Raw genomic sequence first — 13582 nt, forward strand, 5'->3', positions numbered from 1 at the left:
ATGCTGATGCATGTATGAGGCATTCTTAATCAAATAGTTTCTTTTTATATTAAGATTTTATATTATGAACTTCAAAATTAAAGTTGTAGGAATTTTAAAATCTTGATATTATAGAAAACTATTAAGAATTTCCCAAAATGCTGATAGTTATGTCTGTCTTCAAAAGTCTTTTTTAAAAAATGAAGTCCTTTTTTTATGAGGAAATTAGGAGTCTTTAACGAAGAATACATGAACATAAATACAGAATTAGAAATGTTCGTTCATGTGGGAGATTTTAACAAACTAGTAATTGTAAAAAAGTTTTAACAAGCATATCAATCATTGTACCAAATATAATAAAGTATAATATAAAAAAAAATGTTATTGATTACAATTTGAATTTAAGTTCAGTATTATATAAGTTAGGTTCATTCATAATACGTAAAATTTGTGAAGAGCCTAAACGATGTTGACAGATTCACTTTTACTTGATGTGTAACTCTTAAATTTTACCTAACATGTGACCTGACTTAAAAAAATCAGAACACTGGGACTTCTCTCCCACGTCCAGTGGGTGAGGTAACTCACACACTCTGCATATGAAGTTACATATCGGCTATTTAACACTTGTGTTGCTTTGTTACTTTTCCTCTTCCCCGATGTGATAAATCACGAAATTCCTTGGAATAAAACTTCTCTTAATTAGTAAGCGAACGGAAGGCCGCGGTCAGATGACCGAAAGCTCCAGCGGAGGGTTATCATCTAAGACCCATGTCAAGAGACCTGTCCTGTTTCCTGACGAACCTTACCTAACCTCTTAACTATGATTATATTGTCTATTAACATAAGACAAGTTACTTATTCCTTTCAAGGGATAATGACTTTCTGTCTCTCAGTCTCTCTCATATATATCATCACTAGACATTATTTTTTAACTCCTTTACGCAATACGGATAACATGCAATAATGCCATTAATTCAAGGAAGACTTCATGATGAGGAAGCACAATCTTGGGGAAGTGTTTACTGACTGCTCTCTAATGTCTGATATCTAAGGTCTGGTCTCCCAGTGTGATTTTTACAGCATGGGGTTTTGGTTACAGTTTTTTCTATGTTCTGGTCTCTGTGGTCTGGCGTGGTTTCTACCTAACGGTCTATGTAATCTAGGGCGGTGTCTACATTATGGTCTCTATATATTGAGTAGGGTGGTGTCGGCAGTCTGGTCTCTGTAGTCTGAAATTATGTTCAGTCTGGTTTCTATAGTCTGATTTCTACAGACTGTGGTGGTGTCTACGCATTTGTCTGTATTGTCTTGGGTTGCGTCTTCACTCCGGTCATTATTTATACGCATTCTGTAGTTGTGTTTACAGTCTGGTCTCTGTCTATAGACTTGAGTGGTGTTGACAGTCAGATGTCCTTGACAACTGTTTACGTAGCTACACTGTGTTATTCTCTCGTCTTGCTTATGTCCTGTGTCCATGGTTTTCCTCTAACTGTTTTGTCATACTTACGTTTTTTTTACATTACATCTCCCTCCCTCTCTCTCTCCCTCTCTCTCTCTCTCTCTCTCTCTCTCTCTCTCTCTCTCTCTCTCTCAGAGTCTTTTCCCCATCCCTCCGTCCTGAATGCATATGATTGTGACAGTCTGAGCGAAATTCTTTTACACTTTGTAAAACAAAATATTTACACTCTCAATTTTAAACCTATTGCTTATGTTTCACCTACTAAAATCATCTATGCGGCAACATTTACTCGCATTTAATTGCTTGATTATTAATTATGGAATAAGACCCAGTTTCATTAGCTCGTCAAAAATCGATAAATATCTGGACTTGAAAAGCAGGTTGGTATCGAGCATCCCCAAGCCCTTAGTCCTGAAATTATTCATAAGTTCATCGATGTTATCATCAGTTCCTAATGACAAGTCAGGCACATCCTCAGGCTCAAAGAGCACGAGTGGAACAAGCATCATTGCGAATAAGGCACCAAAGGCATTCTTTGAAACTCTTGTTTGATGAAGGTATCTGTAAACGGCATGTCCATATCAGCGGACACCATGACGCTAAGGAAGGAGCTGTAAGAGGTGTCCAGAAATGTGTCCAGGTTGGGTTTCCTGACCTCCCCTGTGAGGCTGGTGAAGAAGAGGTAATTAAGATCAGTAGTCGGCGAGTATTTTCGTACTACCTGAAGATCAAGCAGCATCACTTCCGTAGGTGTCCCATTCTCGTCATACCTACGGAAAGCACGCAGTGGGAGGATGTTTTAATTTGTGCTTCAGTATAAAGAATCTCAGAGCATACTCGTATAATAAATAAAAAGACCAAAAGAAACTTATGACCCGTTACTCCTTTCCTAGCTGCCTTTCCAGAAGTACACAGAACTTCAATTTATGTGAACTTCTGAATATAGGACTCAAGCTGGATATGGAGTATCAAGAGCGAATATAACATGCCACAGGTAGCTCGAAGCCAACAAAATGATCGTCATTAGGTTACGTAGGAGCTAAGGTTCGATTCCGCAATCACAAATCGATGAATTTACTGCGCACGCAAACACACACACACTGAATCGACCCCTGCAACCACAACTTGGTGAGTACACACACAGACAAAGTGGGAAAGGTAGGCTCCACAGAAGAGAGAATCTGGCCAGCGGCAGGTTGAGAGGAGGGGTGGAAGTGTACCAGAATCAAAATATTGACATCTGCAATTACATATATAGGTATAACTTGCTATTTGGGCTTAAACAGCAACGCTCTTCTTGCCGAATAAGGCAAGCGAAAATTTGTGTAAGCAATAATTTCGCAAAAAATCATTCTGAATCTAACGGAAAAAATTATTGTGTTTGCTTATTATTAAATTATTATAAACTTATCTAAAATATATTTAGTTGGATTATGCTAAATTAAATTGCACTTGTTATAATAAGGTTACGTAAGTTTTCTAAGGTTCTTTAGGTACAAAATTATTGATTTTTACATTAACACAAATGAAAAAAAAATACATCTTTAAAAGTAAAGGAGAAAATTTTAGAAAGTACTTAATTTTAAATGAATTCTTGCTAATTGACCAGTTTTACCTAATCGGCACGATATATATATATATATATATATATATATATATATATATATATATATATATATATATATATATATATATATATATATATATATATATATATAGGTGAGCACACATACACACACACACGCAGATATATGCAAATACACACAACAAGCACACTAAGGGCAATATTATAGGAGGAATTAGGCGAAAGTGTTTTTGAAAATGAAGATACTCCTCTATCTCACCAACAGGCGTCTTTTAAAAATTTACTTACAAATTAATCATTCATTCTAGTAATCAAAGAAGACCAATGCAAACCTACCAGAAGAGACGTATTGTTTCAACAGTCACCATTAAAGGCGACATGGTAATATACCTTGAGATGTTTTCCCAGAAGTAACTGTGGAAGACGATCAGGCAACTTGCCTGAAGAGACAGTCCAGTAGTCACCTTGGCAAACCAGCTTTCATCGTACTAAGATATTTTATTTCAGCAATCTCTGTCATAGACCACCAAGCAACTTACCTGAAGAGGACGTTGTTGTTCCAGCAGTCACCATGGCAGACAATTATTATTATTATAATCAAGGGGGAAGCGCTAAACCCGGAGGATTATACAGCGCCTGGGGGGGGGATATGTGGAAGGCATTCAGGCTTAATTCGGGGAACTGGAGCACAGATCCAATTCCCTAAATCAAGAGCCCCTCACCAACATTTCTCTCCAGTTGCTCCAGTATAATCTCTCTGATATTTAATCTGAGACTTTCAACCCAGGATATTGACCTTTCGTATCCTCCAACTTTTCCTAGCATATCAATGGCATTTTTTAGGTACGAGTCGAACATCGTAGATGTAACATCGAAATCCGTCCAGTCTCGTATTAGGAAATCATGCTGAACGACGAGATCGTCGTCAGGAGTCGTTACCTCCAGCAGAACTGAGGAAGCATGAAATCTGGCCAGTTCTATTACTACCAGTGAAGTGTGTGCCACATCTAGACCTTTTCTGCGGTCGAACATCTTGAATCCTCGAGTGCGAAGATCTTCCAGGAAAATAAACTCTTGGCCCCTCTCGAGGGAACCATAAAAACATCTAGGAACTCTTAATGGCTCCTGTCCAGCGGTTGTCAGTGCTGCGCTTAGGTGGGGCAACAGAGTTAAGTAGAAATTTGCTTCTTTTTCAAATAACATACCAGTCATCCCTTCCAAAGATTCAAAATTTCTACAAGGGTTGAGCTTCACCACGTAAGCCACTTCGGAGTCTTGACCTTCGAGAGAGAACATGACCTTCACACTGCTGACGATGCTGGCATAATTGTCGTCCTGTGTGGTGAAGTCTTCAAACTTCCATGGAACAAGGTGGGCGTCTCTGCCCTTGTCCGCCAGCAATGCCCCGTTTACACTCTCCTCCGTCACCAAACTATGAGGGGTTCTGCCCACTGGTTTCTCTTTACCTGCAACAACAGCATTCACTTCAAATTTAAATACATACGTTTTACGGCATTATGCATCTGTTTTTTTCCTGCGATAGTTTAATTTAGGAAAAAGTACTGCTATATTTCACGTATTTTGCTCGCAAAAAAACAGATTCGGTAAAGTATTTTTCTCAATATTAGCAGAGAATCGAGCCTCTACCATTCCTTTCCCTGAATGATCCACGCACATTTATCTATAAGTGAAAGAAAAATAATAAAGGTCAAACTGACTAGATGTAACACAAGTGTTGCTGAATACTGGTTATAAATAATTATCACATGTTGATTATAAACAGGTGTGACAGTCTGGAGTGTACCGGTGTCCCCTGCTTCACCCCCAGTAAAGGTGTGACAGTCTAACATAAGAACATAAAAACATAAGAAAGGAGGAACACTGCAGGAGGCCTGCTGGCCCATACTAGTCACGTCCTTTACAATTCATCCCACTAACAAAACATTTGCCCAACCCAATTTTCAATGCCACCCAAGAAATAAGCTCTGATGTGAAAGTCCCACTCAAATCCGACCCCTCCCACTCATGTACTTATCCAACCTAGATTTGAAACTACCCAAAGTCCCAGCCTCAATAACCCAACTAGGTAGACTGTTCCACTCATCAACTACCCTATTTCCAAACCAATACTTTCCTATGTCCTTTCTAAATCTAAATTTATCTAATTTAAATCCATTACTGCGGGTTCTCTCTTGGAGAGACATCCTCAAGACCTTATTAATATCCCCTTTATTAATACCTATCTTCCACTTATACACTTCGATCAGGTCTCCCCTCATTCTTCGTCTAACAAGTGAATGTAACTTAAGAGTCTTCAATCTTTCTTCATAAGGAAGATTTCTAATGCTATGTATTAATTTAGTCATCCTACGCTGAATGTTTTCTAACGAATTTATGTCCATTTTGTAATACGGAGACCAGAACTGAGCTGCATAATCTAGGTGAGGCCTTACTAATGATGTATAAAGCTGCAGTATGACCTCTGGACTTCTGTTGCTTACACTTCTTGATATAAATCCCAGTAATCTATTTGCCTTATTACGTACGCTTAGGCATTGCTGTCTTGGTTTAAGGTTGCTGCTCACCATAACCCCCAAGTCCTTCTCGCAATCTGTATGGCTAAGTTCTACATCATTTAACTTATAAGTACTAGGGTTATGGGCACTCCCAAGCTTCAGAACCTTGCATTTATCTACATTGAACTGCATCTGCCACTTTTCTGACCAAGAATAGAGTTTGTTTAAATCCTCCAGAAGTTCCATAACATCTACGTTTGAATCAATTATCCTACCTATCTTTGTGTCATCGGCGAATTTGCTCATATCACTAGTAATTCCCTCATCAAGATCATTGATATATATTATAAACAACAACGGGCCCAAGACTGATCCCTGTGGAACGCCACTTGTTACAGATCCCCACTCGGATTTAACCCCATTTATGGACACTCTCTGCTTCCTGTCAGTGAGCCATGACTCGATCCACGAGAGCACTTTTCCCCCAATGCCATGAGCTGCCACTTTCTTTAACAGTCTATGGTGCGGAACTCTATCAAAAGCCTTACTAAAATCTAAGTAAATAATATCAAATTCTTTATTGTGGTCAACAGCCTCAAAAGCTTTACTGAAGAAAGTTAATAAATTAGTTAGACAAGACCGGCCTCTTGTGAATCCATGCTGAGTATCATTAATCAAGCTATGCTTATCGAGATGGCTTCTTATAATCTCAGCTATAATTGACTAGTAATTTGCCTACAATTGAGGTCAGGCTTATTGGGCGGTAATTTGACGGTAACGACTTGTCCCCTGTTTTAAAAATAGGAGTTACATTAGCCATCTTCCACATATCAGACACTACACCTGTTTGAAGAGATAAATTAAAAATATTAGTTAATGGTTCACAGAGTTCCATTTTGCATTCATTAAGAACCCTTGAAAAAAACCTCATCAGGACCCGGCGACTTATTTTGCTTCAGTTTGTCTATCTGCTTCACAACCATCTCACTAGTGACTGTGATGTTACATAATTTATCTTCTTCTAGCCCACTGTAAAAATTAATTACTGGAATATTGTTAGTGTCTTCCTGTGTAAAAACTGAGAGAAAATAATTATTTAAAATCAAGCACATTTCATTCTCTTTGTCAGTAAGGTGCCCATAGTTATTTTTAAGGGGACCTATCTTATCTCTAACTTTTGTTCTATAGACCTGGAAAAAACTTTTTGGGTTAGTTTCAGAATCCCTAGCAACTTTAATTTCATAGTCCCTTTTAGCTTTTCTTATCCCCTTTTTAATGTCCCTCTTAATGTCAATATACTGATTCATAAGATGACCCTCACCTCTTTTGATACGCCTATAAATTCCTTTCTTATGCCCTAGTAGATATTTGAGCCTATTATTCATCCATTTTGGGTCATTTCTATTTGATCTAATTTCTTTATATGGGATAAACGCTCTTTGAGCAGCATGTATAGTGTTCAGAAAACTGTCATATTGATAGCTCTCTTCGTTACCCCAGTCAACAGATGATAAGTGTTCTCTAAGCCCATCGTAATCTGCTAAGCGAAAATCTGGGACTGTTACTGAGTTATCGCTACTATCGTACTTCCATTCAATGCTAAATGTAATTGATTTGTGGTCGCTAGCACCCAGTTCCTCTGAAATTTCTAAATTATTAACAAGGGATTCATTGTTTGCCATAACTAAGTCAAGCAGGTTATTTCCCCTTGTAGGTTCTGTCACAAACTGCTTCAAAAAACAATCCTGAAATACTTCTAAGAAGTCGTATGATTCTAAATTCCCAGTCAAGAAATTCCAATCAACATGACTAAAGTTAAAGTCTCCTAGAATTACTACATTATCGTGCCTTGTGGCCTTAACAATTTCCTCCCATAGTAGTTTCCCTTGGTCCCTATCTAAGTTTGGGGGACGGTATATCACTCCTAAAATCAGTTTTTCATGCCCCTCTGAAAATTCTATCCAAACAGACTCTGTATGTGTTACTTCAGACTTAATACCCGTTTTTATGCAACAGTTCAAGCGATCTCGGACATACAATGCCACCCCACCCCCCCTCCCAATACTTCTATCTTCTTGGAACAATTTAAAACCCTGAATATGACATTCCGCAGGCATGTCCCGACTTTTTTAATTAAACCACGTCTCAGTTAAGGCAAATACATCAATGTTACCTGCACTAGCAACTAATCTCAACTCGTCCATCTTATTCCTAGCACTACGGCAATTAGCATAATAAACATTGAAAGACTCTCCTTTCTCTTTACCCTTCCTGCTCATTTCTATTTTTCTACTAAACCTATTACTGTCCTTATCACCCAAGGTCCCTGGCTTTTCAATATCTATCTCGTTCTGCTTATTACTAGTTCCCCTAGAACTCGTAATATTACTACACTGGAACTTCACTGTTTTCCTGCCAAAACCCATACCACTAACTATTCCTAGTTTAAAGTCCTAACTGCTCCCTCCACTGCAGTTGCCAGTGCTCCCACCCCACACCTAGATAAGTGAACCCCATCCCTAGCATACATGTCATTTCTGCCATAGAAGAGGTCCCAGTTGTCAATGAATGTTACCGCATTTTCCTTACAGTATTTGTCCAGCCAGCAATTGACACCAATTGCCCTGGACAACCATTCACTTCCAACTCCCCTCCTTGGCAAAATACCACATATGAGAGGGTTCCCACCCTTACTTCTAATTATTTCTATTGCTGACCTATACCTGCTAATCAGGTCCTCACTCCTACGTCTGCCAACATCGTTGCCTCCAGCACTGAGACAGATAATAGGATTGCTCCCATTACCTCTCATGATGTCATCCAGACGGCTAACAATATCCTCCATCCCAGCCCCAGGAAAGCAAACTCTCTGTCTCCTACTCCTGTCCTTCAAGCAGAACGCCCTATCCATATACCTAACTTGGCTATCCCCAACAACAACAATATTCGTACCTTCCTTAATGTCTTTCGTCGTGACGTTCCCAGTATTCGACTCACATTCGTCGGGTAGCACTGAGAATGTATTGGATGTTTCCACAACAGTTTCCACGGCAGTCTCTTTCTTCTTCATCGTTTCTACCTTTCCATTCGTCTTCTTGATCGTCAACTTCTTTCCCTGCTGTCCAGCCACTGACCAGTTTCCCTTCTTGACCTGAGGACTCAAAACAGGAGGACTACTACGAATCTTTTTGTTTTCCTCGGTCAGTCGCCGAATTTCCATATTCGCCATCCTCAATTCTTCCTTAAGCTGTTGGTAAAGTTGCTCGATGGAGGGCATCTTGCTTCAATTCTAGAGAGCGCGCAAACAGGTCTTCACAGAGCCAAGTACACGTCAACACTGCGCAAAAGCCAACTCAATCAGGAGCTACTGCGCAGCACGTCCGCACGGCCCAATAGCGATGCGAACACTAGAGTGTACCGGTGTCCCCTGCTTCACCCCCAGTAAAGGTGTGACAGTCTGGAGTGTACCGGTGTCCCCTGCTTCACCCCCAGTAAAGGTGTGACAGTCTGGAGTGTACCGGTGTCCCCTGCTTCACCCCCAGTAAAGGTGTGACAGTCTGGAGTGTACCGGTGTCCCCTACTTCAGGTGCCCAGTAAAGGTGTGACAGTCTGGAGTGTACCGGTGTCCCCTGCTTCACCCCCAGTAAAGGTGTGACAGTCTGGAGTGTATAGTGGCATATTGCCAGCCATTCTGGAAAGATTTTGCCACTAGCAAATAACTCAAACACATTTGAACTTGTCTAAATTTGAACATGCCCTATTAATATATAAGGTAATATAAAATAAAAACTGCGCAGAAACTATAGTATAAATGTTTTGTTACCGAATCTGTGTCTGCATAAACAACCCATTACGACTGCAACCAGATCCAAAAAGTGTAAATAGTTCATTACCATTGTAACCTGATTATAATTATGGGGAAGCGCTAAACCCGTAGGAATATACAGCGCTTGTGGAGGGGATGGAAGATATTCAGGCTTAATTCAAGGAACTGGAGCACAAATCCAATTCCCTAGATCAAGAGCCCCTCACCAGTGTCAAGGAACGTCCCTTGAGGGGTTTAACTTGATTAGCTATAAAACCTTTGTGACTCATTCACTGATTTCATTATGGCCATTGTAATCTTTTGACTACCGCCCACAGAATGCGTATGGGGTGCATATTAAGGCCATTATGCTGACAGTTGCAAGACTCGCCGAGGAACAAGCATGGACAAATGTTTTCTAGCATGCCTGAGTATCTGGACTGTTGTTAGGGACAGGTGTTTTCAAGATAGTTTATTTCTCTTCTACCTTCTTCTCCTCCTCCTCCTCCTCCTGCTTCACAATTTTTGCAATGTCACGCTGTCCTAGGCACCCATCTTCCTCATGATTAGCATCCGTGAAGGACATTTCACGCCACGCAACAAGTCACTCGACACTCCGCACATTCATCCTGCTCATCCGTGAGCTGACGACGCATTATATTCGAAAAGGAGCGCTAATCCACGAAGGTTATACGCGCAGCAGATCAGGGAAGGATGCAAGAGTATTCGGTAGCAAGAGGAAGTGGGATGATTAGTAGGTTAATGAGTGCAGGGGTAGAGGGTATCTAGAGATTGAGGTAGAAAGGATTAAGGGGAGTGCTAGAGGCATCATCATCAGAGCCACCAGGCCCGGTGGCCTGGTGGCTAAAGCTCCCGCTTCACACACGGAGGGCCCGGGTTCGATTCCCGGCGGGTGGAAACATTTCGACACGTTTCCTTACACCTGTTGTCCTGTTCACCTAGCAGCAAATAGGTACCTGGGTGTTAGTCGACTGGTGTGGGTCGCATCCTGGGGGACAAGATTAAGGACCCCAATGGAAATAAGTTAGACAGTCCTCGATGACGCACTGACTTTCTTGGGTTATCCTTGGTGGCTAACCCTCCGGGGTTAAAAATCCGAACGAAATCTTATCTTAAATCAGTTGCTGTCAAGCTGACGACACAGTGGCGCCTAAATGTCCTTGAGCTTAAGACTGAACACGTCGGATGTAATATGTCATAAGGGTTTCTCGCATCGGATGACGTGGTAACTGTGACTGATTGTGACCGACGAGAGAGAAGATAAGCATATAAACGGGAAGGATGAAAAAGGGAGAAGACATGGAAAGGAATGAGAAGGGAGGGGGAAGAGAAAGAAAAATTGAATGAAAACAGCTAAAAAAAAAAAACGGGGGGTGGGGAGGAGAAAAGTATCGGATGTTCTTCAGGTTTTATGTGCCAGAACACAGGGAACACATGAAATTGTCATTTCCAGCATATTCAAACCCACATATCGAGAATCCAACTAATTACTTATAATTATGTGTATTCTTATAGTTTTATTTATGTAACACTTTGGTAGTGACCCTTATGCTGTATGCTGATAACGTAATATTAACATTACCTTCGTTATGTTGAAAATCTATTTCACGAAGCTCAATAATAAAGAGATTACAAAGCAACAAGAAATAAATAACACTGATTTTAGCTCCATCGAATATGCATGTCGGTAGAAGATTAAAATAAACGTAGAAGCAAATTAACATGAATCCTCTTCAGCAGATGAAGATCATCCCTGAAGGGGATCGAAAAATACAGACGACCAATTTATCTTCTGTTTTTCTGTATCCATGTGGGTTTATATATATATATATATATATATATATATATATATATATATATATATATATATATATATATATATATATATAAAACACTGCACTAGCCCAGGAGTCGAACCCACGCTGTTTGGCCCACCTGATGGTGAGAGAAAACGCATGACGCTTTAGACCACTAGACCCCACAATCTTTAATAATGGTGCATCCAGCCAAAACAGAACGGGTTCGACTCCTTGGCTAGTACAGTGTTGTTAATGATCAATATCACTTGTTCCGTGGGTACAATAATATATATACATATATATATATAATTACTCAACACAGGAAAGAGGGGATTGTGTATAACTTTGAGAAATTATTCGGTAGTAATGAAGTGATTTGCTGTTAAACTCATTAGGTTTAATGAGAATCTTAACTACAGAAGAATGCATAGGTAGATTAAATTAAAAAAAAAAGTTTTACCTCAAAAAAATTAAGAATTTCTTTACTTGAGCCCTGATGAATAAAGCAGGAACATCAAATATTACTAATATTATTACTAATACTCAGTTGTATAGGCAAACCTCATTGCACGTTTTTTTAAAGTATATTAATGAAGTGTTCATTCACAAGATGTGTGAGAGGCCCTACACTGTACCCGTGAGCCGCCAAGGTTACAACCAACACTTCTGCGACTTCGTTCCCTCAACTGTTACCTTCTGTTACGCTTCTTTCTAATCCCACATTCCCACCGATTTCATGGTACATCTATTCTCGTACCCCTCAAAGCCCTATCGTCTGTGTACCACAAAAATTATCTAGATACTGGCTAAGGGCACTTGATTTTAAAACGTGCGCTTTCTTAGCTCAAATATTACCTAACCATTCCCTGGAGTTGCATGAACCATACAGGTTTAAGCTTCCCAATGATTATAATAATTATATTATTTATTTTGATTTTGTTGTCTTTTTGTGCGTTCAGTTTTTCCTTTCTTTACCGCTTAATCACTTTTTTAGACTATATCACAGCTTTCCAGAATTTTTTATAGCAAAAAATCGTTTGCAAATAGCAACTTGATGAATTCCCACTTCCGTTGTCGTTTCATGATTTTTACATTCATGGGCTATGAAAAGTAGTTAGGATTTGAGCAATGAGAAAAGGGTTAGCTTCAATTCAGTGGATTAGGAGCCCTTCATTAGCTTTGCTTAAGATCATGCCTCAGCTTAATAATAGCGTTCACTTGTCTTACATCTCAGTAAACAGTTTTCCTTACTGTTATCAGACATACAAGAATGATGATATGAATGTTGGAGACGAGAGTACGGCTGAATAGTACTGGGAACCACAGTGGTGACTGAACTCGCCTCAGTGATTGCCACTAATAGGACACTGCTTGCCTGCAAGTGTGGACCTTCACTGCCTGCCTGCAGGGTGGACCTTCACTGCCTGCCTGCAGGGTGGACCTTCACTGCCTGCCTGCAGGGTGGACCTTCACTGCCTGCCTGCAGGGTGGACCTTCACTGCCTGCCTGCAGGGTGGACCTTCACTGCCTGCCTGCAGGGTGGACCTTCACTGCCTGCCTGCAGGGTGAACCTTCATCTCGTAGCTCCGCCTCTTAACCTTCAGTGGGCTAGTTCATTTCTAGTCCTTCGTGTTGTTTCGTATCTATAAATGCTAGTTGCTTCCCAAACTTCGATGGGGTGTTGTTTCTTAATTATTTTTACATTGAAAATTCGTACTCAAGTTCCTCTGGCTTACATAAATGCTAAGCTTCTGTTTGTACATGACTAAGTGTGAGTGTGTGTGTGTGTGTGTGTGTGTGTGTGTGTGTGTGTGTGTGTGTGTGTGTGTGTGTGTGTGTGTGCGCGCGCGTACTCGCTTAATTGCTCTCACCTAATTGTGGTTGAAGGGATCGAATCTCAGCTCCTGGCCTCGCCTCTAGGTCCTCTCTCTTTCAGTTCCCTGAGCATTGTCATACCTCCTCTTAAAGCTACGTATGGTTCCAGCCTCCATTACATCACTTGCTAGACTATTTTACTTCCTGACAACTCTATGACTGAAGAAATACTTCTAACATCCCTGTGACTCGTCTGAGTCTTCAGCTTTCAATTGTGAACCCTTGTTTCTGTGTCCCCTCTCTGGAACATCCTGTCTCTGTCCACCTTATCTATTCCACACAGTATTTTGTATGTCGTTATCATGTCTCCCTTGACCCTCCTGTCCTCCAGTGTCGTCAGGCCAATTTCCCTCAACCTTTCTTTGTAGGACATTCCACTAAGCTCAGAAACTAACCTTGTTGCAAACTTTTGCACTTTGTCTAATTTCTTGACGTGCTTGACCAAGTGTGGGTTTCAACCCGGTGCTGCATACTCCAGTATGGGCCTGACGTACACAGTGTACAGTGTCCCTGTGTGTGTGAGAGAGAATTATTGTTAAC

At 40.4% G+C, this 13582-nt stretch overlaps 1 protein-coding gene across 1 annotated transcript; it reads right to left on the reverse strand.

Moving 5' to 3' along the window:
• Positions 1-348: 348 nt before the first annotated feature.
• Positions 349-9933, reverse strand: LOC128690722 (uncharacterized). The gene is given in 6 exon segments (XM_070088479.1): positions 349-1979; positions 1982-2211; positions 3566-3637; positions 3742-4492; positions 9163-9250; positions 9835-9933. Coding segments are annotated over 6 exon segments (1464 nt in total). The 3' UTR covers positions 349-1755.
• Between the last annotated feature and the right edge of the window lie 3649 nt (positions 9934-13582).

Source organism: Cherax quadricarinatus, chromosome 24 (genome assembly GCF_038502225.1).
Source record: "Cherax quadricarinatus isolate ZL_2023a chromosome 24, ASM3850222v1, whole genome shotgun sequence".
Classification (NCBI taxonomy): Eukaryota; Metazoa; Arthropoda; class Malacostraca; order Decapoda; family Parastacidae; genus Cherax; species Cherax quadricarinatus.